The sequence below is a fragment of the Chroicocephalus ridibundus genome, chromosome 3 (assembly GCF_963924245.1).
Source record: "Chroicocephalus ridibundus chromosome 3, bChrRid1.1, whole genome shotgun sequence".
NCBI lineage: Eukaryota > Metazoa > Chordata > Aves > Charadriiformes > Laridae > Chroicocephalus > Chroicocephalus ridibundus.
The window spans coordinates 107,307,989-107,335,768 of record NC_086286.1 but is presented as its reverse complement, the minus strand read 5'-3'; the positions used below and the strand labels follow the sequence as shown (position 1 = coordinate 107,335,768).

The following is a 27,780-nucleotide window of genomic DNA, read 5'->3' as shown; positions in this document are numbered from 1 at the left end:
GCTTTATATCAGACAACACACTGTCCAATTTCTCTCTCCGTATTGGTGGTCCAGCACACAATTAATGCTTTGACATCAACCTGATTAATGCTGCTCTTAACTGCTTTTTAAATTAATATCAACAGGTCAGTTTTAGGCCTGTTTCCTTCGTCTCTTTGAAATAGCTGCACCATTTAATTCATGTGCTGGTATTTCTTCTTATGGTCAGGGAACAGATAAGTGCACTAATCACAAAGACATTTTCCCTCCCAACTTTGCATCACTCTCATCTTCTGTTTGCTAGCTTCCTTTTTCTGTCTTCAGTAGCCTTGGAGCAGGTTCCATTATTGTACACAGAGACTTCTCTCCTTTCAAAACCTACTAATATTAAAACAGTTCATATAAGTAATGACTTTCTGTTGTATTAATGATCATCAAACTAATGAGTAACATCTGTGTTTAATATTGTATTATGTTGAATTCTAATATGGCTGTGGCTTTCGAGTTCTGGGATTTGGAATACATCCATTCATATTCAAAATCTGTATCTTTCTATATTGAAGTTTCTTTAAATTAGGTACACATCCCCTTTATTTTGATTTCTCTGAATCTTCATTATTAGTTTTTGTGATTTCGTTACCGTTCTTCTAAATGCATTTGACCAGTTAGCTCTGTGTTGTCTAGTTTTATTGCCTATTCTGCAGCTTTGGTTGCAGAACCTTTTGTCTCAGCCTTCACCTTAAAGAGGGGCTCTGCTATGTCACTAATACCTCTCCCATTCTTGTACCTCAGCTTTCTGTGGCTGTTCCTGCAGTGTTCTCTGCTCTCTTTCCCATTCCATTTTTTCTTTGCTTATTTCTTCATTCATGGCTGTCTCCTCATCAAAAAATCTGTTCTGACAGTCTCCTGTGCTGATTCATTCCAAATTTTTCTTTCAGTGTTTGCATTCAGAAATAAATCCATGATCTCCACAAAATGAGTTCTCTGTTCCTTCAGTTCTGTCATCCTTCTATTTAAACAGCTCTGCCCTTAATGGTAGAGTGCGAGGAGTCGGTTATCTACAGGCCTCTTATTGATGGTAATATTCTGTTTAATCATTTTCAAGAAAAATTAAGTTAAATTGAATAGATGCGGAGAAGAATAAGTGCAATGGGTGGAGCAAGGAGTCACTGATATGAGGTGGCTAAGTTATTTTTAGTGTAACAGTCTGAAGGTTTAAAAAAAAGTTTTTTGACTATAAAGCATAAGGAAGGTAAATGGCAAGAAAGAATGGTTTCAGCCAAAGGCCAATGTTGACAAACAAAAAAAATAGATGTAAACTAGTAGTGAATTAGTTGAAGCTGGACATTAAGAAAGCTCTTTTACCTACTGGAGGAGTATGGCTCTGAAATAGCCTCCCCAGATGACTAATAGGGGCAAAAAGAGGAGTGGTTTAGTGTCTGGCAACACACCAGACTCCAACCTAAGTCTCAGAGAATGTGCTTTCTTTAGTTACATGCTCCCTGTCTCACCTGTATTTGCATTACTTGACCATTCTTCAGATCCTAACCAGTGTTTGTCCCCTCTTACCAGTCCATACTGGGTATCTTTCTGGAGGATACTAATACAGATATGATAGTTCTACTCATCCTCAGCTCATATCTTCTCTAAACTTTACAGCTTTCACAGATGAAGAAGATTCTCAGCGTTTATCCCTTCTCTCTCTGTTTGTCCCAGGTATCCATCCTACCTTGACACTTCTTTTTGACCCTTAAACTCTCAATCTCATCCTGCAATATCTCTTCCCAGTGTTAGCATCTTGTACTTTTTCATCTTATAAAGCCCATAGTTGATCACATTGCTGTTACCTAATCTTTTATCTTGTTGTTTTGGAGTTGTTCAGTACTATGCTGGACCCTCTTTAAAGCAGTCTCTCTTGCATCCAGTTCAAGCCATTGACTCTGTCTGTGCTGATAAATTAAACGTGGCCAGGGAATGTGCTTGGGCACTGAAACTTTATAATTTATTCCATTAAATTGTTAGCAGTTCCTGGTGTGATTTTGATCTGGGAAAGGTAGTCCTTAGTAGTTTGGAAGTTAGCATGCGCCAGAGACTGTCCCCAGTAGTCAATATGAACGAAGCTACTCTGATTTGGAGACATGGAGTTTAATAGCGTGGACAGGGCCAGACTGGCAGTTGACCTTTCATTGATGTAAATGTAACTGTTGCTTCCAAGTCTCTGGTGACCTCTTTATAACCACGCATTAGAAATCACATTCCATCCTTCCTTAACCTGTTAGATAGATTAATTGTCATTTTCTGTTTTCTTTGGTAATCCTTGTGCTCCCTGAATTCCATTGCTGGGCTATGTCTGTAATTGCCGTTACATCTATATTTCCAGTGTGTCATTGAGAAGGAGTCCTTATCAGACCTCTATTTTTTCTTTTAAGATTTACCAGCTAGCTATTCTTTGTCCCTTTTCATTTGCTAGATAACATTTTCTGCAGACAACTCCTAACTACCTTTGTTCCAGATCCATCTCTTTCTGCCTTACGCTGGTACTCCTTTGTTAACTAATTATGAATTTGAACTAAAAATTATCAGATAGAATCTGAAACTACCTGTTGCTGACCACTGCAGAGCACATGTGGTCTTCAAGTTGAATTTCATTAGAAGTTCTCACTTCCTAAGCAATGAGTCCTATAAATTGTTGTCCGAATACCATTTCAAAGATGCAGCCTTTCCATCTCCACTTTTGTCCTGTATGATTCAATTGTTGCAACATCCATCTCTCTGACCTTTGCAAATTCAATATTCCTTTACTCTCATCTAGATTCAGTTCTTGCTTCCAAGTTAATTTCCTGCCCTATCACTTTGCCCATCTGTTACATTCCTTCACTGACTCTTAGGTAAAGTATGTTTGAGCTCAAACATGACCAAAAGCATGCTCTGCCAGATCCAGCTTTCATCACATTCTTGTGAGTATTACAAATTGAACTTAGTGATTCACCTACCTACTTTGAAGTTAAACTTAAGCCATTTCTCTGCCTGCCTTTAGGCATCATCGTGGCCCAATGCTGGTGCATTCCTCAAGTCAAATTTTGGGCCTTTAGTTCCTACTATCGTGAAGCCCTAGCACTAATTTAGAAGCTATCCTTGTCATTAGTAGTTACCCTGATGCCTTCAGAATTTGCTACGTGCTATTTCTTTTGCCCACCCCTTGCCTTCCACATTCTAATGCACAGTGTGCTGAATCCAGCAGAAAATCTGTCTCTCTGGTGCTCGCAATTCCTACCCAAATCCTACCCAAAATATACCTCAATAAGCTTCTAGTCTGAAAATATGAAAGAGAAGGGGCAGCAGTAATCACTGTAAGAACTGGGCCGGTTCAAACTCCTATTAACAGTGACTGCAGAAGCTGAATAACTGAATAACTGTTCCTGACTGGATTCCGCACTCAAACTCACACTCAAACATACTCTAAGTTCCACCCTTAAAGCTGACGCTGATTGTAATGCAGTAACTCGTATCTGCCTCAGAACGAGCCACAAGACATTTCTTGCTCTTATTCTGTCCCTCACCTGTCCTTCAAGGATCCAGTGTTATATTTTAGCTTCCAGATCTAGCTCTGTCTGGTGATGAGCACAGCAAATACAGAAGTATCTGTAAGATACTTACTCTTGCTGTTTAATGCCTTATCTCATTCCTGATATTGCTTGTCCACTAATGAATCTTTCTCTTCAGCCCCTTACTTTATTAAACTCTGATCCTAGTCTTAACCCTAATCGGAGCCCAGTTGCTCTGTCAGTCCTAGGCTAAACTGGTATGTTTTTGCAAAAAAGAACAGCCATCCTGGCTTCTCATGGGACTGCTAGTGAGCTTAGCTTTTTATTACGTATTTGAATTCCTGCTCTCAGTCTAGCTTTATCATCACAACCCATACTGGCTCTCATTACCAGACCAGCAGCTAAATAAGTTCTTTCATTATAATTATTAGTCAAAGTTTAGTGATGGCCATGAGCCATTCAGCCTAATCTTTGCGGTGGGAGAAGACACTTTTGGAAGAAGTGCCACAGGGAAAGACCGCTCAGTAGCTTAAACCAAAATCAGGATCAAAGTGCGTTATGAATTCACTAATGGCAGATTAATTAGCTAATAATCTGTGAAGTATACATTCAGGATCAATATCAGCATTACAGCAAATAAATCACAATATTAGACAACTAGAAAAAGTTCATAAACACCTGAGATTTCTAAACACAACCTCCAAAGTTTCAATTGTACTTCCAGTCATGCATGCATATCAAGTATTATGTGTACAAAGCTTTACATTCATGCACATCCCCTCTCACAGGTAGTATGGGTTATGAGCACACACAATCTGTTCTGGTAGTGCAGGTTCTCCTGCTTGCACAAACCTCTTTTTGGAGATGTGGGTACTGCAGCTCTATGTTTCAAAAGTCTGTTTGTGAAGTTTTTTACCAAATCACAGAATGGTTGAGGTTGGAAGGGGGCTCTAGAGATCATCTGGTCCAACGCCCATGCTCAAGCCAGACCACCAAGAGCCAGTTGCCCAGTACCACGTCCAGACAGCTTTTGAATACCTCCAAGGATGGAGATTCCACAGCCTCCCTGGGCAACCTATTGCAATGCTCAGTCAGCTTCACAGTTAAAAAAGTGTTTCCTGATGTTCAGACAGCACCTCCTGTGTTGCAGTTTGTGCCCATGGCCTCTGCTTCCATCACTGGACACCACTGAAAAGAGCCTGGCTCCATCCTCCTTCCGCCCTCCCTTCAGGCATTTGTAGACATTGATGAGCCTTCTCTTCCCTAGGCTGCACAGTCCCAGCTCTCTCAGCCTTTCCTCACAGGAGAGATGCTCCAGTGCCTTCATCATCCCCATGGCCCTGTGCTGGACTCTCTCCAGCATGTCCATGTCTCTCTCATACTGAGAGCTCAAAATGACCCAGCGCTCTAGGTGGGGCCTCACCAGTGCTGAGTAAAGGGGAAGGACCACCTCCCTTGACCTGTTGGCAATACTTTGCCTAATGCAACCCAGGATACTGTTTGCCTTCTTTGCTGCAATGACATGTTGCTGGCTCAGGTAAAGATGTTGAATGAAGCTAATGGTTCTCTTCCTCTTTGATGTGTCCAGTTGGGACCTGATAATAGTCTTCCTTTTTAATATCATCATTTGGGGCGAACATCCTTCAGGCAGTTTTGTATAATTAGCATATGTATACAAGCACAGTATTTACCTTCACAATTGTATCTTTTCAGGTGGTGGTGTCCAGACCATTGGCTGAGGGTGGCTATTAAAATCTCCTGTAAAGTCTTCATTGTTGCTGGCACCAACTGTCATTTTTTACTAAAGAGATTTGCAGGACCCAGTAATTAACCTAGCTCTTCAGCCTACTTTGGATTCTTTCCTGAACTCGAATTATAAACTCAATACTAATTCTTTCCAAACAAAAGCCCAGGGTCCCATAATGGGTAAAGAACTAAGATTTCTGTCTGTTCACTGTTAGTTACAGCTCTCATCCTAAACCTATGAGCATTACTCAAGGCTTTCAATGTCTCTGAACACTGTACTAGTGATAGTAAACCTTTTTGATACTTGATATACTTGTTTTTAAAAGCATAGATGTTTGCATCTGCCTAAATCCATTAGTTGTTTTCCATCGTTTGGTCTGTTTGTTGGTTTTCTCTTACTTCTACTGCACAAACAGCATTCATGTGGTTGCTTAGTTTTCTAGGTCTCCATTTAAGCAATGAGAATTCTATTACAGCTTTTCTGTAAGCTGACGCTTTTTGGTGGATCTTTTATGCCAGCACTGTACAACTTCTGTTGTCTCTGATGCTGGAGACTCATCTGACTTTTAACATTTAGTGTGGCAATTCCAGTCATTTCTCTTTACTTATTTACAAAATACAGAGAAAGTAGAAGTTAGTATGTTGAATGCATTGGTCATTCAGATTGATTTTTAAAGAAAATTATAGCCATGCATTCTAAAGGTTGCACAAAAAAGTTGAGTAAGATAGAGAGACTTCAGTTTCCAGGAAAAATATATCTACCTAGACAATCACGTTTTCATATGGTATGTTGTGTACCAATGGAAGCAATGCTATAACCTTTCAACTTCAAAAGAAACCAGACCCACAGCTCATTTACCGAAGTAGAGACTTAGTAGAAAGTGCATAATATATGGACAGTCAACAACAGGATTACCCTATCAGTCATCAGTACCCTTGATCAGATGGCTCATTGGCAGTGACAGTTGAGTCACAGGACTCCTTTTTTGCAAGTTCTTTAATATGGTTTAGATGAACCCAAAACCAGCAGCAACAGTTTGTATTATTTCACCTATAGTTTCTATCATATAGGTGCACACATGACCCACAAAATCATGCTAGCTCTTTAATTGCTGACAATTAGCAAATTTTTGCAAAGTGGATGTTTAGCAATCTCACCAGTAACCTCAAGCACATGAAACTTATTTCAGTTTTATTGCTGTGTCACTGGCCAAAAGCAGCACTTCGCAGTTTTTGTATAATTCTTCTGCAAGCTCTTCAATTTCAGACATTCAGTGGCTAGGGGATAGATACATCTGTGCCAGTAAAAGTAAATATGGGACCCACTGGACTGGTCCAGCTGGACTGGACCACTGTGTCTTCCAACTCAGATTTAGTTTTTGAAAGCATAATAAGCTGAACCCAAAACGACGTAAAATGCCTGGTTTTCCCTAAAAAAAAAAATCTTAGAATCAGCCTATGAATTTAGTAATATTTTATAGGTTCACATTAGAATGTGAAACAGTGGCTACATCTACTAGTAAATTAAACAGTGTGAAGGCATGGGCTCAAGCACTATAGCTCAGTTACCTATGTGGTTGTGTTGTTAGAAAGTTCCTTGCCGTTATTTTCACCGAGCACTTTCCCAGTTAATTCATAGATGTGGTTTAGGAGTTACTCCAGTGTAGAAACTTGTAGGTAGTTTGGATGTGGCTCTCCTCTCTGGATGGTGAGCGTTTATTAGTATGTATGTGGCCAGTCTATGCCAGTTGTCCTCAAAGACAAAGAAAGGCTCTGGCACTCCTCAGCTGATAAATGCAACTGTAGCCAGTGTATCTGTTCTATAGCAACTTTCTAGAGAAGGCTTTCATTCTACGGTATATGTGCTGTAATTAAAGATAGCTTTATCGCTCTTTCATTCACTCTGGGGCTGGTACTGCAGCGCACCCAAGAGGCCATAAATTCACTCTAGTTTATACATCATCAAGTTCTTAATCCATAGCAGTAGCCCTTAGCAAAAAGTTCAAATCATTATGGTATGTAAAGATGAAAAAAAAATGAAAGGATATTGTGGTCAGAGCAGTTTGTTATCAAGCATACGCCATACCCATGTATGCTAGAACACTGAATATGTATGCTGGCTGCTGCACTAATTGATCTTCAGCCAAAATTTCTGTATTACTGTTTTGACCACTGTGTGTGTAGAAGTGTGCTGTGTGTATTCAGATACCGTTAATTAAGGATTTTCCACGATGTAATTTGTTTTTATTCCAGTGTGCATACTCATAAATCTCAATGATTTCAGTATCATATGCTGTATGTAGCACTGTAGCACCATCTTGTGTGAGCTGCAAATGCGATTTCAATATATGCATTCAGCAATCTTCACGTTGACTATAACAATTTTATGTAAAACCCTTTCATGTAAAACTGAAATTGGGAAACAAGAACATGAAATAGCTCCCCCTTATAATATACATGATAGATTTCATAACACTGCATTCATTTAAGGTACCTATTTTTTAGGATGATCCATATAAATATGAAGCACGGGGTGCTGCGATCTGGAGGCAATAAGTATGCATTTTATCTGTTTTATGCTACAAAAATACAGAATTAAAGCAGAGAGATTAGAATCTTTGTGAGACATAAAATGAAACTATAGTATGGGAAAGAGCTGCTAGGGAAAATGAAGTAGGAATTGTTATGAAATAGCTAGCAGGAATAAAACAGGAAAATGCCTTTAAATGACAGCAGGTAGCAAATGGGGCAAGGGCACAGAACTCGGTGTTCATGATCAGCTGTAGAGCTTTAACGTTTCTGTATGTTTGGAAAGATACACATGCACAGGGGCAAAAAGTGGGAAGGGAAATGCATAAAACGAACTTCTTCATATGAGAGAGCAAATCATAATTGGAGGCATGATTGTGGTGCATAGAATGCACTCCTGCACTTTAATATCTCACACCCACTTCTTTTGTTCCACCTCCTCATACTTTAATTTGTGTCTAGTTTCCCTTCATTTTTCTTCCTACTTTACCGAGCCAATTTCAGTATCCGCAGTGGTTTGTGTAAGAGGAATTACAGTCTTAATGCAAGTTCAGCCATGGAGGAACATTACTATTACTTGTGGCCATTGCTACAAGTCCAGCATATTAAAGTGGTGGTGAGACTTCTTCCATTGAATGTAGTGAAAAGAAGCTCTCACCGTCACTTTTAGCACTTTCAGTCTCTTCTTTTGTGCTGTCAATTATCTGTTTTTTCCAAGTATATTAGCATAGTTTGGGCAGTTATAAATATATAAGTGTAATTCTCCTTGAGCAATTATCTGTTTGGGCATTTAGGTGATGGAAACACAAGTGGTTAAAAACTCAAAGTATAAGAATTTGTAGCCTTCATCATAACTTATAAACTGTGTTTTTACCCATGTGTGCCACCTAAATGTGGCACAGGAGTAAAACACACCCCCTCTACCTTTTTATATGCGACTGAGTCATAACTGTTTTCATGCCTTAGCACCTAAAGAGTCCTGAGACACAGTACTTTCTTACTGTTGTTCAATTAAAACTAGGAGGGGAAAGTCAAAGCATCTTTTACTTTTGTGGGTTTTGCTATGATTTTCCTGATCAGAATATCTAGCTTCAAACCACACTTTGCATGGGAACGCATCATATCATCCCGACTGCATCAAATCCTTGAATTCTTGGAGGAAGATCATGTAATTGCTGCATACTCAGTCTGTCGGGTTTTCAAGTTTGAAAGTGAAAAAGATATTTAGAAAAGCTGTTTTGCTGTCTTTTTTTGGTAGGGATAACTGGTGGAGCACATGAGGATTCTCAGCTGGTTTTGTTTTCACATGAAAAGAAATAGTGGTGTGTGATCATGAATATAGACACAGAGAGAAAGACTGTGTGATCAAGGGAGACAGCATTCGACTTACCTGTAACCAGCACTCTCCCAGCACATGATGAAATATTTTTTTATTTATCATAGAATTGTTAGGGTTGGAAGGGACCTTAAAGATCATCTAGTTCCAGCCCCCCTGCCACGGGCAGGGACACCTCCCACTAGACCAGGTTGCTCAGAGCCCCATCCAGCCTGGCCTTGAACACTTCCAGGGATGGGGCATCCACCACCTCTCTGGGCAACCTGTTCCATTTGATGATGACTGCTACAAATGCAGATCATGAAGGGGAAGAACTGGCCTATGGAATGAAGACATATGTTGACGGATGCTGGGGAAAAAAAAATCTATGCTGTTTATGCATACATTTGTAATCCATTATTCTTCTCTCTCTGTCCTTTTTTTGGCTAGAGTTTGTATTTCGGAGACTTGGGGGAAAAGTGTTTTTCCTCTTTCTTTTGTGGTAAAAGTGATAAAAGCAACTAGAAGAAAAGTTCTGTGGGTATCAGTTGTTGACCACAGATAGCCAAAAAGAAGTTGTATCAGTGCTTCTCTCACCATCCTTTCTAGCTCTGTACTTGCAGTGTGTAGGCTAAGAAGAGCTTGGGTTTTCTATTTTGCAATACAGTTTTGGCAGCAAGCAGGTGCAGCTAACGCTTAAAGCCTTTAATCTTGCAAGTTCGATCATTTGTGCAGCAATATGTGCTGAAATCTCTCCACCTGAAGACTGTAAATGTCTTCATTATTTCCTCTTAACTAGTCTTCCATTTCACCTTCCACTTTTCACTTCTAGGTGCATTAATGTGAGAGATTTAACTGTTTTCTAAATCAATATCAAACAAATGCAGCTACCTTGTATAGTTCAAACAGTTAAAGGAATTGAGAGCAAACATAATTGTTAGCAAACTTAAGATACTCACATAGATTAAAAGTTCAATAATAATAAAAATTGAAATATTGGCTAAAAAAGCGTCAACGGGAATGGAGGCTGGAGCATTCAAGACTTTAGATGATTTTAAAACTGGATCAGAAGACTCATGGCATGATTCCAACCCCAGCTAAGGACTGAAAGAGTTATTTAAGAAACTGGTGGAAAGAGAATAAAAGCCGTTTGTATATGTGGCCTAAAGCACCACTATGCAAGCCAAGTCACTTCCAGTATACCAAACCATAGTCAGTTTTTTCCACAAGGACTTTTTGTGGCTTTTGTTTAACATGTGAGATACACCAAAATCCTAGACACTGCAGACCCTATGGAAAGAGAAGGGAAGTGCTGTGGATATTTTGTATTTTACCATCCTATATCCTGAGTATTGATAAAAAAAACAAAACCCTGCTTCCAGTTTTGCAGTTTCTGTGAAGAAGTTGTCACAGAGAACACATACCAAAACTAAAACCAGAAAGTGGTTCTGTTAAGCAGTCTTTCGGAAGCACTTGCACTTTCGTCAACACACTGATTTTGTTCCCACCGTCTCTGTTTGGCCGCATGAGGCATATAGAAAAAATCGCTGTTCTTTATTTTCTATAGAGTACTACTTTATTAAATAGACTGTGCTGGTAGACTAGAATCCAAATTTCACTTTCCTAAGAATGTAATGGAAATGGAGGGTTTTTTCATCAGCAGTGTACATGCTCAGATAAATTATTTTGGTGTCTTTATCACTGTTTTCTGCTGTCATTTAAGAATATTGTATTTAAGGACTTACTGTATGTACAGTTTAGTAATTTCCTTTTTATTTAATTTCTTTCACTTCAGGAAACTCTTGGAGTAGTCCAGTAGAAGTGACAGCACTTTACTCATTCGAAGGACAACAGCCAGGTGACTTGACTTTCAAAGCTGGAGACAAAATCACAGTCACAACCAAAACAGATTCCCAGTTTGATTGGTGGGAAGGAAGCATAGGAGGACAAACTGGCATCTTTCCAGCCAATTATGTTGCCATAAATAACAATTGAATTTGTATAGAAGAAAATGTTGAAGCAGTAATATATTTACATTGAAAAATATATTTTAACTTTTCAGATTTTATTAAAATGAGATTCTAACACAGAACTGAAATGCATTAAATGACCTTAACTTTCCCCTAAACTTATTTCTTATTTCTTAAATAAACACTAGCTGATGGTCTATTTATGATGAAATTTTATTTTTGAGCAAGTCGCTGTATAAAAAGTACTCCAATTTGTGTCTAGTTTCAATTCTGTCTTGCTATATGGATTTATTTTTTACATGACAGAAAAATGACAAACAATTTAAAACTAGACATGCTGATAAAATACTGATTTCTATTAAATTATAATTTACGGACTCTTTCTATAATAAATGCTCTCAAATTTGCTTCAAACCATCTCTGAGTTGGAGTTCTTTACTTTTACTAAACACAGATATTTTTTCACAGGTATGGAAGAAGAAATTACCTTTATACTTGGTTTTAAAAATCACTTTTAGGCATTGCAGTTCTTTTTAGTAACTACTTTAGATCTGGTCCACAATGTTTGTCCTTGTTAGGTATACAAAAACCTTTTTTTAAACAGCTCTAACAGTTAAGCAGTTCAGCTGCTCTTATAGCTTATCTTATATTGCCCTCATATTTGAAGAATTTAAGCTCTTCTGAAAGTTTGTTTAATAAAATGCATGAATAGTCCCTCCCAGAAAATAGATAGGCTTATGATGCACCTTGATTCGCCCAGGAACTTGTTCCACAGATGGAAAGCAAGATAGAGAAATCTCTGCCTGGTTCACAAGTGAGCTTGCACAACTCTTCCTGCTTCTTCCCATTTAAGATTTTTTTTAATGTTTAATCTTTAAGGAAAGAGAACTGTAGAGTAAGTTACAGGGTAAATAGACTAAATTATTAACAGTAAGATAGGGAAGATATTTCTGTAGGATATATGTAGTAGCAATGTGCAGCACTATCATTCTCAGATTTCAACTTAATTTTGAGTATTTTTGTAAATCAACTTCATTTTACAGATGCAGGTATTGACTTGATGCGACAAATCAGAGCAGAGGTGAGAATGAGACTTGGAGTTTTTGAGAACCAGTTTAGTTTCCTCCTCGTTGCTGGATATGCTGAATTTGCCTCTTATATGGAATTAATCCCAAGGTGATAATTATGCTTCTTCAGTCTCAGCTTTTCCCCATCTGAAAATGTATTTTGTTAAGTCCTTGTTTTTTCTAACATGAGTATCAGATGGAAAATTAGTATGTGTGAACTTTACAGTAACCAGGTTGCAGTTGATCTGCTGTTATGATCTACTAATCTGTCAGGTGCTGTTTAGCTTTAAGTTATCCCATCTGAATGGCAAGGTTAAGCCTAGTATAGAGGAAGACTTACCATTGTTAGAAAACCATGCCGTTCCACTCATTGGCAAAAGTCCTGGATTTCTTTCAGACTGGGCTACACGTTTTTGATAAACAAACTCAAAATGAGACAGAAGAGGCTCAAACCGTAGTCAAATGTGTTTACTACTTTTCAATGAAAATCCTTCATAGTCTTTGCCTTACAGACAAGAGAGTTGTATGTGATCTGTCTTCAGACAGATACCACCACCAAATGGATCCATACTGCTTGCAGGTAATTTTTTACAAAGTGTTTTCCAACCAGTTGGAAAGAGTTATATAACCGCACGTAGCTGCAGTCTTAATATATGCCTTTAGAAGGGCTGGTGTAGCACCTGCCAACTCGAGGTGACAAAGCAAATTCTGTGTTTACTTATCTTTCATAGAGTGCATCTGTTGCTTTTTAAGCAAGAAAATATTAAATTATCAAGACTCAGTGAACAGGATTAATAATAATAATATCATAGACTCAGAAGCTAGATATGCCACATATTCACAAAGAATCACTCCTGCATTTATTATACCCTGTTGCTGCACTATAGTTACGCAGTACAAGCTGAAGCATCCACTAGCAGAATTGTGCTGTAGTACTTCATTAGTCATTTTCAGAATGCTGGCTGCTTTTTCAGCCAGTGTACTTGCCTTTGTGTAGGGTTGTTAAAGCTTCTTAACTCATCTCAAGTGTCTCCTTCCATGAAACTGTCAGAATTTATGAACTTCCACAGTATAAAATCTTTTTATTGTTTACGTAAATTCAGTTTCTGGGATTGCCTTAGCCGAGTTCAGGGAAAAACGAGGGTTGTCTAATTTAAGTGTTCATGATAGTTTGTAGACTCTGCAGGATAGTACTGATTAATTACTAAATCCAAGCTGCATTTTGAGGGGGAAATATTAAATGGGAAGTATATCTCGTACCTGGAACATTTCTTTCTTCGTATAAATATAATATAGGAAAGAGAAGAATCAGTACATTGGCCTAATGCAAGAAAATCCATTGGTTGTCAAAACCAAACCTTCTTGAAGCACTACAGAACTCTACTGCCCGATTTTACATGCCTTTAACACAGGCTGGATCAACCCATGTCAGCGAGCTTAGGCTAATTCCAAAAGTTTTACAGTAAAAAAGCTTTACAGTAAAAGGCAATCTGCGCAATTCAGTAAACTAAGAGATCTGTAAGGGTCAGGTGGTTATATAGCAGGTTCTTTGCAGTATTTTTAGGAACAAAAACCTAGAGATATACAGAGTCACCCAAAAGACATTCTGGTAAGAGAACTTTTCCATGAAAGAAAGTCTGTGTATGTGTTCCGTTGCTACAGGATGCCTGACCCAGATCCAGAAAAAAGAGAATATGTTGAAGAAGATGATGCCTCTAGCACAAAGTATTAAATGTGCTTGTAGACCAGTTATGAGGTGCCTGGCTTCCAGCTTTTAGTGGGGGGTTTTGAGGATAGATGTCTGTAGGAGCAAATCAGTAGGTATCCGTACTAGAAGATAAAAAATGAGTTACAGAGCCATGGGGTTACCTCAAAGGGATACTTAATAAAAGGTACAGGGATTACAGGCAAAGTACTTCTGCTGTGGTATTGAGCAGGTTCAGTTCATCATCTTATAAGCAGTTACCTTCAGCATATAAAACATCTATTTTTACTGCTGAAGCACAGTTAATCAGACAATAGTAATTTCTCTGTATATAATACAGGTACATTCCATATTTATTTTGTGACTATATTTTATACATGCTAGGCCAGTTTCCTGCCAGTCTTCACAGGCTTTATTTGGAGCAAGGTAATTCTTTGAGGGTAATAGTTAGGACTGTATGCTCTGTGTTCAACATCATCAGGTAACTTAATCATAATTCATCTTAACATTAAATGTGTCACCATCCTAAATAGCCAATGTAGAAGGAAAGAAGGAAATCTTACGGCTTACCATATTATAGGCTTCAAATTTTGATTTTCATGGTGCCCAGAAATATTTTTTTTCCGTTGTACCTCTAAGCATTTTTCTCAGGATATGATTACCCATGGGTCACTGGACTGGCCGATCAGTATTGCAAGGTGCACTACAAAGAATCTTCCTTCTGACATGTCTAGCTGGTATGTATTCAGTAACACATGTACACATACTGAGGGCAGGTTTGCAAGAAAGTTTTCACCAACTCTGGCCTTTTATAAAATATCAAATGATTTGTCTGCTACAAGCATTTGGATATGTCTTCTCTGCTGTTCATGTCTGTTCATCCTTTCAGAAACTGAGATGCTTGCATAATTGTCACAGTTGAAGAACAGAGAATGAAAACTGTAGGGTTTTTTCACCCTCAGCATGAGTTTGGGTCTTGCTTTGTTTCTAGTGGACTCAAAGATATTCCTCCTAATAGTTTAGAGGACTAAATAAGATTTTTTGAGGTAACTCTGATATGGTTAAAGCTTTACCATCTATATCCATTTGTGATAGCTTTCATTGCTTACACCTGGTGAAAGATAAAGGGGAGAAGTTAGTCTTGTTCCTCTTTTAACTGTTTCCATAGGCTTCCTAAGATGTATTTTCCCCCTTCCCATATTTTCAAACCTGAGTTTGAATTCATTCCTAAGCTCCCTCTATCACCTACAGAAAGGCACTTCTGGAGTCTTAGACATGTTAAAATGATGTAGCTTCTCCACGGATCTGAGTTTGTTCAGTGCATGCAAGTTTTTCCTTGTGAGGCTGTTCACTGTCCATGTCATAAAGATATTCTATTTTTCCACAATAAAAGCTTACCGGAGAATATATATAGATGGTAACAAGACTATCTACCAAGACTATCCAGCAAGAGTCCAACTCACAGGAAGATCCTAGTGCATACGATCTCCTCACCAGCTTTTGGATCAAGACTCACTCTCCTTCTTCTGTGTTTTATGTGGTTTCAAGTCATATGACAGCTTAGGTCCTTCAAATCCACCCTTTCCAGAGAAGAAAACTTCAAAAGACTTGATATCTGTTTTATCGTGGCATTTAGCAAAATTTACATTAGCTGACTACAGGGCCTGTTAGTTTTGCAAGGAAAATTCATTGAAAAAAACCCAGAAAAAGAACCCCTAATTATCAAATACACCAAGTTTTACATAATGTTTATAATAGTGAAATTTACTAATAATGTAATTCATAACTTTGGTAATAAGTATAACTGCAAAACTTTTGATCTGACATTTTCCTCCATTCTTTTTTTTCCCTTTCGGGCCATTGCGGACCAAAAAATAGTTCTGTTAGGTGTAGGTGTAAGTTTCTGTTGTGGCTAATATCTCCAGTTCTTCAGTAAGAAGAAAACATGTAATCCCACTCCCCTTTCTCATATCAGGCCAAGCATTCCCGTTTATTGAACCTTCCACAAAAACATCTCAGGCTGGTCTTTACTGATTAACTGTTCTGTTTCACTCTTTCTCTTTGTGCACACACACACAGACACACGCGCATGCCCTGGGTGGTTATTTTAGATCCATGTTTGGATAAGGACCAGCTCATTCTGATGGAATGTCTTCCTCAGTGGTATTCCGTTCTATTTGCCTTAATAAATTGGGAGTAGGATGTGTCCACCCTAAGCCACGATAGAAGGGCAGGCGGAAATTCCTCAGGATTGAGTACTGGCATCTCTGTGAATAACTGAGTTTCTCTTTTAAAAGCTCAGTAAATTTCTGCAGTAGGTGTAATCATGTACGCACAAGTTTTGAAACCAGATTTTTACAACTTGTGTCAAACTTTACAGTCTTAAATCCATATTGCATACATTTCTACCCATTCTATACATAGCTTATGCCTATAGGATCATAAGGAAGACAAAAATAGTCATTTATGTAGCCTTTGCAGTAGGTCTTTAGAAGAATTGTCTGATCTAAAGGCAGCTGAACTGCAGCTGTTTAAGTTAATTTATTGTGGGTACTTAGATGCATAGAACTTTTAAAACTTAGACCTTTCTTCTGTGTTGCCTAAATATAAACACAACATCCTACCTATAGGCAGCTACTTCTAAAAATCTTGGCCAGAACATTTTGAAATCAAATTACGTTGTATTGAGAATCTAAATTTATCCAACACTTAAATCTAAAAGTTCATGGGAAACCATTTGTGAGTTTTTAATTGGTTCTTGCTCTTAATTGAATTAGAAATACTGCAAAGAAAACCTTTTGGGCTTTTCCCATGCTATAACTGATGTAAGAAAAATAAATAAAAAGAAATAGCAAGCTTCATTCTTTGGAAAAGGTTTTAGTTAATTTTATCTAAAATTAAGTGCAAATAGTTCCTTAAATGCCAGGAGTGTATGAACTAATACATACTAACCCAAATGCTAGATTGATATCCACGCGTTCTTCTGTATCTGCGATTCATCCTGTAATTCTTTACCTACATCTTTTTTTTTAACAGTAGAAATAAAAATTCTGTAGACTGCAGAGGAATTGTGCCGTCTGCATCGCTGAGTCTTTGCATCTGCCTTTCTAAAGCTGATAGGTAGTACTGGCTTTGGAGTTCTCTTCAACGGTTCTTGAACCTTTTACCTGGCAAAGTTCATGTTCCGTTTAACATTATAGAAAAGGCAAATACTCCTAGCACGCTTATGCTTATTTCTAAGCGTGAGAATTTGTTTTATACAAAAGTCTGTATGAGAGGCAGAGAAAGCAAGCTGGGCAGTGCCTAGAGGAGCTGAACATAACTGTCTACCACATGGAAGATTTGCCTGCCTGAAGAACCAGGAGCTGCTTGTCTGTTGAACCTGAGGATGTTGTCTGTGGGGATAATGTGAGCCTGAAGATCATTTTAAGTATATGAAGTGTTCCCATAAGCTGCTTGAATACAATTAATTCCATTCACAAAAGCAGCAATCATAGTTAAAGTAATTTTATTAAGACATTTTGAAGCAAAGAATTTTCCCTCCTCTCTTCTCTTCCAGCTGCACATCCTTCTCCAGTCTTGTTCTGTTCCTGTGCTGTGCGTGGCCTTTTAGTGACTGACTTGCCAAATCCTTAAGGACTATGGTTGCCCCTGACTATTGTCCAGGGCAATTAAACCTAACCTTCCTGTGGCCTCCTTCTAAACATCTGAGTAACGCTAACCACTGCACCAAATAGTTAGTTGGGGGGAGAGGGGAGGAGAGGCTGGTTAACTGGCTTTGGGTCCTTAAATTCTCCAATCATTCCTATAAATGAAAGTTGTTGTTCTGAGTTTCTGAACATCCTGTTTTCACAATATTTGCAGTGCCTTTTATGCTTTTAGACATTTTAATTTTATTTTCCAAATGCAAATGCTAGTCAAATCCTTTTCTCCAAGGGTTTTAAATCATTTTAGACTCTAGTTTTCACGCAATTAGATGTGAGTTATGCCTCACAATAAATTTAAATAATGCTGTTGAGGGAAATAAATAAAGCACCTGGATGCAAAAGTATTGTCACAGATTGACAGTTCCAGCTGCTTGGGAGACATTTGTGATTAATAAAGTATCAAGTCACGTAAATAGGTGCCATTCTGTAAGATTTTATCAACTGCAGAAATTTGGGCCAAAAATGAACGTTTTTAAGCAGAAGCGATGTCTGTTAAAATACTGGTTTTAATTTGAGTTATACATTCTGTGGTGGTCATTTTTTGTGGAAACTAGATCTTCCCATTACCTTTTAAAACCTGTCTCAGGCTATTACTTGCTCTCAGCCTGGTATTCCCTTTAGTATATCTTGTATTTTAATGTTCCCAATTTCCTTCTGTCATATTTGATGTCAAAATTAAGGCCACAGTTAAGCCAGAAATTCAAAACATCAGTCTCTCATTCTAATTGGTTTCTTGTCAGACATCAGATTCTTACAAATGTGAACCGGGACAAGCTGCTTTAAGATTCGGAGCTGAAGATTGCATTTGATGTGTTTTGGATTACTTCTTTTGCATATCTGATTTCATGCTTTTCAGAATAACCCCTTGTTTCCTTCTGGCACTGCTGAAAATACTTGGGCCTGTTCCAGTTGATTTTACATCAGTGGGATTCTTTTTGGTAGCTTTGAGGTAGACTTTAAACGTTCAATGGTGCTACATTTACTTAAAATCTCTGTTGCTCTGCTGACTTTACTAGGAGCCAGGCTAATGCTCAAATTACAGTGTAAGAAAAAGATTACTGATGTATTTATATGCCTCTGAAAAGAATCCAATCAGTGTTTTCTCCATGGCCATCACGCTCTCAAGCAATACATACTCTTAATGTAGCTTCCCAGTAGCTCATATTCCTGGCAGAAAGGATACTGACTTTGCATCAGTCCGTGCTAACTATTTTTTTTCCTGTATTACCATCTATGTGTTCTTCTGGTCAGTTTCTTCTGCCATTTAAAAAGCCATCCGATACGCCTCACGTGTTTGAAGCCAATTACAACTGAAGCTGTGAAGCAGCCCTGACCATCTTTGCAGATTCCTTGCGGGTTGCCAGCATCTTTTACTGTAGATCCCTTGGAGTCTGGTCACGAACGTGGCAGCCAAAGGAAACAGACTTTTTTTTTGAAGATTCCCAATCACAATTGCCCTTTGGATAGCACAAAAAAAAGAATTTGCTATGTAAAAAGTAAAATCCTATAGCTGTTTCCTTGTTTTGCCTTCTCAAGGTTTGGAACGTTACCTTAGCTGAAGTTAAAGTATTTCACGATGTCAAGGATTTTCCTCTTGTAGCAAGGCTTTTTCTTCTGATACACAGAGGTCCCCTTCTGTGAGGAGCACTCAATGCCACACTGCTGATAAATGTTCAAAAACAAAAGTGGAGGGGTAGGATATCCAGCACCAAACAACACATCATCCAAAAGGCATATTTATTTTTGAAAATATGCCTAGATTTGTGCCATCTACTTTCAGGCACCTGTTCAGGTAGATTTAGGAGTCCTCTCAAGTTAGATGTCTGTTTTTCCGAAGCAGTCGGTCAAGAGAGGGAGGTTGGATGAGATGCCTTCTAGAGTGCTTTCTGGAGTCTGTAGTAGGGAAGATTAACTTGTTCCTTGAAATTGTCATCCTAATGTCATTTTGTTGGCAATCCTTCAGGATGATCTCTGTATATAAACACTTTATTCTTGCATTTCAGAAATAAGTATGATTTTTTCTCCATGACCTACTAAATTAAGTAAGGAGACATAATTTCAAATCCTATTAACAAAAGTTTCCAAACTGCAACATGAACTGAAACTATGGATCACTGCCACAGTGAATGAATAATGGAAAAGCTAAGAAAGGGGAAGATATAATTAACAGTAATATAAGTTCATATCTATTTCAGTAATAGGAATTAATACGGGATATTTATCTTAGTTGCTAGTTTTGACACACTCAAGCTGTCTGCTTATTTCATCATTTCCTTTTTGGTACTAAGACAAATGCTGGATAAAAATATGTATCTATCTAACTTGATATTCAGAGAATTGTTTTAGGTTAATAGAACACCCTTTGAGTTATTCTTCTTTTGATCAGTTTAGAAATATTCTTGGCAAAACAAAGGGATGGAGAATAATGATCTGAAAAGTGAACTTCCTGAACTGAAGAAAATACAGATCTCATGAAAAGTTGTTATTTCTTAAAATTGTTCAAATCATACATTGCTAAATGGATTATCTTAATTTAAGAATATTAATTGTTGATGATATGTAACATACCAAGCCGAAGGGAACTCAGGTAGCCTGGAATATCTTTCTTTTCCATATTATAATATTGAAAAATTATATTTATATTTTTCTCCGGAGGGTGATGTCAGAATAAAAAGCCTAAATGTTATTCACTTGCATTTTAAAAATGCTGGTTTTCTTAAACATGAAGAGTTTTCTGTTAACAACTGGGCTCCAAAATCCAAATGAACAAAATGTTTAACATGAAACTCAGCAGTTTCACGTTAATAGATCCTGGCTGACAGTATGAAACTTGGACATTATTGATTACAGTTCCAATGAGATGTACTAACTTTAATACAGCGTACAAGCAACATGTGCAGGCAAGCCAGATGCAAAACTGAAACATTATCTAAACAGAGTTGATTTCAAATGTTTCAAATGTAAATAACCCACCCGGTGGTCCTTGGGACCGTCAGCAGTCATTATTTTCTGTAGCATAAACAGGGCTGTCAGCTGGGATTTCTGTCACAAAGATAAAAAGTCATTCTTCCCTCGCCAAGCCTAGGATGTTGTTTTTAAAGAAAGTCGTGCACCTCCATGATAGATGGAGAGTTCCTTTCTGGATTTTAATGGAAGTATTTTATAATCTGCTGTGAAAACCAGAATAGGTGTCTGAACAATGTTGACTAGGAGATAAGTAAAGGTTAATGGAATTAGCAGAGTAATAAGCCTTAAAATGTCTAAATAAATGCATAATTTCCATAGGTTCGCTGTGTTTGTGTTTCAAAGTTTTCTGCAGGTAGCAAAAGCTAGACCAAGACATTAGATACCAATAGATAACAAACATATAACCTTGGATGAAAAAAATCATTGTACGTTTGAGGTTACTGCTTGAATTAAAAATATGAACATGATCAGTTTAAGTGATCTGAAGTATTAGTTGATCATAGGGATTTATACAATGGCTTTAAGTCCTCTAATCTGATTCAGATATTACAGAAGAGTATTATTACACTGCCTGCCTCTACTTAGTTCAATGGCAGCTGAGCAATTAAAACATCTTAAAAAGTCTGGTCTGACATCTTGAAGAATAAAATTACTTATGTAGCACTATCTTCTGTATCAACAGTCACATCTTGATTTTTTACCACTGAAATCTGCAGGAGCGTTGCTGATGGCTTCACTGGAAACATGATTTTGGGCAGTGGAACACATCAAAGTTTATTTCAAAAATTGTTGAAGGCTTTCCCAACCGATTTCCTGGAAGAAAATAAAATTTTCAGGTTCTCCTCAGGACTTTTTTTTCACATTTCCTCCTGGAAAGGGGTTGTCAGGTGTCTGTACCTCCTTTCTGTGACTAACCTGTGCAATTGCTCAAAAACTAGAGAACTTATGCTTTTCTGAACCACAAAGATTTCTTCCTATGCAGGTATTTTCTTTGTGCCTGAGGAACTGAGTATGATTCTACCTTCCATGACAGAGTCATCCTTTGCAACATATATTTATACTTACTTACATGGTGCAGTGAAAGGTAAGTACAGTCAAGTGAAAGCTTTAACAATGTGATTAATCCCTCCTGGTGCCTTGGCTCCTGAATATGTATTACACCCCTTAATAATTTTTGGAATAAGGAAGGAAAAGGGAATTCTTCCTCTGGAGTGTGACCTGAAACCTGAAAGTCTAAGGAAATAATAATGTACATTTTAATGTGATAAATTAAAATGGTGGAAAGCTTTTGAAAATTATCAGGCCTCCAGGGTGAGTCTGCATTCTCATGCTTTTGTAGCCAGGAATATTATCACAGTTCTTTTAATTTTAAACCGAATCCCATGGTTGCACTTCTTCACTTCCAGATGGCATGACAAGATAAGCTCAGCTGTGTTTGACACCACAAAAAATATCCCTTCATCTAAGAACCTATGACTAGTGATGCGGAATTGGCTTTCTTCAGTCTCTTACTCAAAGATACATGCGGGAAAGGGTTAAAAAGTCAAGAAATCTTTATTCCTCTCTCTTCCCTAAATCTTTATTCTTTGCTTGTATGTTCTGCAAAGTCTGTGTAAAGCTGCCTTTGTCCTTGTCAGATTGCCTAGGTATGTTTTTTAATTTTTCTTTTCCCCTCTCTTTCAGTGTGCTCCCCATTTCCTCAGAGGCAGCCACCAAGTATTCCCTTCGCCTTTCTGCCCCAGGGGATTTCGTATGGTCCCTTCAACTCTTGCGCTTCTGTCTTGGAAAAACAGCTGTATAACATGGCTGGCATCCTGAAGCAGCATCTTCCCTTTTAAATCTGGTACTTGTACTTAACTCTCTTAAGTTGTCTGTAGTTGTCTTTATCTTCTCCTCACTACAAAGCCTTTCAATCTGCATAACTGTAAAATAACCCTCTGGGTGTCCCGCTACTTTCTACTGCTAAAAGGAATTCAATGGCCAACTCCTAATAAGATCAATGAATTAGATATGCCTAAAATAGTACGGGTACATTGCATGCTTTTCCTTTGTGTCAGAATTAACTTTAATCAAAATGACAATATATTTTAAACAGATCTTTGGTTCAGCAGATGAGGTCAGCAGATATGCCGAGTGCAAGGAAGCTATAAATGTCTTCGTACCGTATGTGCTTCAGGAGGTACAAAAACAACTAGCCTTTACTGAAACAAGATGAAACTTGCCCGAGTACCACTCAAACAATGTCCAACTTAAATAAAAAGATTGTGAAGAATCTGTTGCAGGACTTAGTACTGGAGCAAGATAACCTTAGGTGACATACTGCACACACAAGGATAGCAGTTGTATCTATGCTTTGTGAAAGAAGTGAGCACACATTAGTGAAATTCCTACTAATTTCCACTCTTTTTGTGGGAAAGGTGAATGTGTTAATTAATGTTTATTCAAATCTACTTTTTCCAGCTCATGAATTTCAGTTTCCTCAGATTAAAGGCTATACAATTGTAAATTCAGCATGCTACAAGCACTTCTGCAAACCATCCACAGATTTTTTTTCCCCTGTATTGCATTTTATCCGAGCACCACCCCAGACGTACAGCTGTCTGCATTCTGTGTGCAGACCTACGTAACTGTAATGATGACAGCAAGGGACTATCGTTGCGTAAGTGTTGAGAAGTGTATGGGGGCCAGTGTCCCTGTTTCTGGGTCCTGAAAGGGGAATGTGCTCTTCTCGGTATGTTGTCTTCTCTGATTTTTTGAATCAGAGCTGTGGATTTTGTTTTTGACAAAAGCCATTTTTGCAACAGGATGGAATTTTTTTTTTTCCAAAAAAATGTGAAAAAAAAGTTTGAAAGATAATTTCAATAAAAATCAGGAAAAATAAATTCTTCTTCAAGTGTTTTTCAGGTGTTCCAGCCCCCTGAGACTTTTCTTCTGCTGTTCCCAGTAGTTTTGTCATCCTACAGTGTTACAGTAATTTTCATACATATTGCTCTTAGATTTGTGTTTATGCATTTCACGGCCTTTCAGAGCAAAGAAACTTAACCACTGAAATAAAAAGGGATTGAAATCCCTGCAGTAGAATGTGTGCATCAGAGATACAGAAAGCTGTAAATGCGCGCTTTATAATTATAGTCCTTTCCTTCCTTTTTTCTTCACCTGGCATCATTTTTCTTGCACTATCAGTACAGCAGCCTAGTAGTTGTTTGTGGCAAAGAAAACGCAAACTTTCCCCTGCGCACTGACGTGAAGATTTGAAGGTTAAAGGAAAATACACTGAAGCCAACTGAAACTGTGGTTGCAAAGAAGATTCTTTCAACTCCTGTTCTTTGGCATCTTTTTTATAAGTATTCATTGCATTTATTAACTTAATGCCAAAAGGCTTTACTGCATCAGCAGATAATAAAGGGAAGGGACTGGATAAGCTAAGGGTAGATTCTGTGCAGCAGTTTTTATGAGTGCCTCTGCATGCCTGTGTGTCTGTGTGTAGTATTCGTTGAAGAAATAATGGGGGACTGACCCTCTTTGATTGGATTATATTGCGTCTTGCCCTTTCCATCATTATCATATTATTAGCTGATGTTTATTTTCATAACTGTGACTTTACTGCATCTGTAAAAAAAATAAGAGCCTGCTTTGAAGTTCAGGATTATATTGCGCTGGGAATATTACTTAGAAATTGGCTAAAATACAGCAATGGAGGGAGGGGGCAGAGCATGGGAATTTTAAGGCTGAGCGAAGCAAAAGCCAGTGATATTCTGAATCCCTGGTCCCTTGACCTTTAATAACATAATTTCATTTCTCTTCCACTGCACGAGCAGCACCGCTGATTTACTTGCATGAATAAGATTTAAAGGATCAAAACTCTATCTTGACGCCGGTGGACATACTGGCATCGTTTGGTTTAGTCTACTGTAAGAGCTAATTTTGCTCTGATTCAGAAGAGAAAAATTAGCAGAGCAAATTCCCTACATAGTCACTGGAGAGAGGAAAGTGCTTCCAAGGAGGCCGCTTAGGCAGTGTCAATAAAATGGCTGAAGCAGACAGTGTAGATAATGTGCTTCTGAAATATAACTGTACCATGTGGTTCTTGGAAAGGTAGACAAAGACTTGGTTGCATGTTGAGATTAGTCAAAGAAAGATAAACTTATGGTGGAGTTCTTGCTACTTTCATTTGGAATGTTAATAGCCCAAATTAAACAGTGTGGAGTACTCCAAATACCAGAGCAATGAAAAAGTTTACAGCAATGATATCAACATTTGGAGTACCCATATTTTTTCAAGGTCTGCTCACTTCCCATGACTCTCAAAATACTTGTACGTTGCCAAATATAACTCAGGGTGCAGATATGATGTAGGCCTGATTTTAATTTGAGTGCCTGGGTGTAATTCCTTCATCGATGTTACCCAATGAATCCAAAACAGAGCTGAACCAAATAATGTTGCTTTCTATTATAAGTAGTATATATTGTCTCCATAGATGAAACAAACTTCTAAGTTAGCATACTCAGCCAGCCTTGTCTTTTATACTCCTGAATTCAGGTGTTATATGCAGCTTTCACATCAGATATAGTGGCATGAGATGAAGCTTTGGTCACGCCTTTTTTGCAAACAGAAGTGATCAAGGACCAGGCCGCCAGGCTGGTAAAATGGCAAAGCAGCACGCAGAGGGGAAAAAAATGGGCATTTGTGTGCATCCAGCTCACCGATCTGCCACTTGCTGGCTACGACCTCTTGGTTGAGCCAGCCTTGCCACTTCCTCGTCCCCATGTGCAACATGAGGAACACCCTGTGTTTCAAACACTTCAAGGACTAATGCATGGAAGGAACTGAACACAGGCAAGTTTGAAAGATGGAGGTGTATTTCTAAAACACTCCTGTTAGATTCTCCTTGGCACCCCTGTTCAAGTTACTGCTTGTGTGCGTTTTGGACTAGTCATGTATTTTAGGGGACAGCACAGTAACACGCTGAGCTCCCTGTGGTCTCCATGGTGTTAAAGAAAGTAGAAGCAAATTAGTTGTAATATTACTACATGCCCACAAAATAATCGAAGCCATATCCTAGAGAAGACTTGCCATCTCGAGTAAAACCCAGATGTCCTAGGCATCCATCACTCCAAAAGCAAACCTTTGGCCCCTTTATTTTTTCACAATTATATGTATGTTATCAAAAAGAAGCAAGAACGTGGGAAAGGAAAAAAAAGAAGTTTAAAATAAGCATCCATAGTGTGGGAACACGGTGGGGGAAGAGCAGTGGAGGCAGCGGCAGAGTGGAAGTCTGTGCAAGGTTCTGTTGTGTACAAGCCCATTTTGTTTAGAGAGGCACCGTTGCCTCAGCACCTGCCTGGCTTACCCTAAAGCAAACAGACAGCAAATAGGTCTGTCTTAGAGATGCTAAAAATGGCCATAGTTTGTCCTTACTAGGTCCAAAGCCACAGGAGACCAGGCCAAGAAAATACACCTTCTCGTTTGGCAAGTTTGTGTGCTGGCTGTTTGCTGGTGGGAGTATACAGGTGCTACACATCCTATCTAACTTGAAGCCTCTCTGGAAAGTAGAAGTATCACATGAATGACGAATACAAAATAGGAGGTTCTCATCACACACACAAAAAAAAAGAATGCAAGAAAGAAAAGGCTGATTCTTGCTGCTTTTCCATTGTGGTCCTAGGAGTACCTCAGTAAATGATGAAATGCAAAAAAAAAAAAAAAACCAACAAAAAAACCCAAAACCACCACAAACCAAAAAAAAAAAAAGAAAAGGAAATTAGATTAAATTAGTTGATATGCTAAAAAGGTTTGATCCAATTGCTCTTGAAATCATTAGGAAATAACTTTAGAGAGTTTTATATTGAATGCCTAAGGACATTCTTCTTTTAAGAAATGAGCTGCCTCACTGGACGTATTTGAAGAGTTTGGGGTAAAGTAAAGGGCATTTAATTTACAGAGCTGTTGGCTAAGTGTCAACATCCACAGAGTTACAGCAGTCACAGCCCCAGGCACATCACGGATGAAAAGATACCATGAATGTCAGCAAGAACAGCGGTGGGCTCTATAGTAACTCAAGAGTACCCATGTTTGCCATGCTCTTACCTTTTGGGGTTTTTTTCCTAATACTTTATATGTTCTAAATTAAATTAATATCACTGGGACAATGTGAGAAGCCGATCAAGGCTTCTTGGTAAGAGCTTGAGAGCCGTACAAGACACTACTGCCCAGATACCAGTTTCCTCAGGTAGAGCAGGAAGAGTCAAAGCCCAGGTCGTGTGGGACAAAGGAAAGAAGTGAGGGATATGTCACTACTGGAAGATCTTGTGATCCCAGATAAATAGAGAGGATAAATAAATATCTAACCAGCCAACATGATCTTATGAGTATGCTTCAGTAAAGAGGAGCCACAGTGGCACTGACAGACAATATCGGAATTTGCGAGAAAATGAGGAGTTGGGCAAGATAGGAAGGGAAGGCGTGAACTTGGGAAGAGCTGTAGAACAGACAGAGAGTACAAAAGGATTGTATCAGAAAACTGGCACAATCAATTAATTTGTCCCACTTTTCTACAGTTGGTGCGTCGGCCTCATTTTATTTTGGGCCTCCTCCATCTAGCAGACCTAGAGAGGCCTAGGAGGAAGATAGCAGAAGAACTGAAGAATCCATTTTCTTCTATAAACTAAGGATAACTGGAAGAGAAGTCTGTTGTTCTGTTGAGTTCCCAATGATATTAAACATCTTTTTATTTCTCCATATCCCCTTCACATTAAGCCAAAAGCATAAAATTGGCATAACACAGAGATTAGCAAGGCCCCCACACAAGGATTACGCAGAAATCTGTGAAGTGTTCTGCAAAGCCAGAAATATGGTTAAAACTTGGAAGCCCTCTTAAGAAAAATGATGTCTCAAGCAAGGCTGTTTGTAATTTTTGATGGCAAAACTTTCCGTCCTTTGGGTTATTAATAGCCACCCCGAGTGCTGGTCAGGGTGAGCCTGCTGCAAAAATGGTAAGTAGGAAGCGTTCAGCTGTGAGCAAAAGTGTAAGCAACGGACCATGCAAATCTCAATGAAGCAGTTCTTTTGGCCTTCGTGCATCTATCCATAATGTGTATGATTTCCAAAACACATCAGAACTAAGTAAAAAACTGATTTCTTCGCATTCACTGTCCTGGAATTCCCTGCCCTTCCTCCCCCCTGCCCCCGTTTTGGTATATCAACTCAGTTCCTTGCAGAATCAAAGAAAAGAAGCCTATGCTTTTAGGCTC

General features: G+C 38.4%; 1 protein-coding gene across 2 annotated transcripts in view; it reads left to right on the top strand.

Moving 5' to 3' along the window:
- SH3YL1 (SH3 and SYLF domain containing 1) overlaps positions 1–11,480 on the top strand; it is a 51,184-nt gene extending 39,704 nt beyond the window's left edge. The window contains exon 10 of one of the 2 annotated variants that reach the window (XM_063330392.1): positions 10,910–11,480. In XM_063330392.1, the coding sequence (XP_063186462.1) occupies positions 10,910–11,109 (200 nt within the window). In that variant the 3' untranslated portion in view covers positions 11,110–11,480. The remainder of the gene's footprint in view (positions 1–10,909) is intronic. The other variant, XM_063330391.1, reaches the window with a different exon arrangement.
- Positions 11,481–27,780: the final 16,300 nt, after the last annotated feature.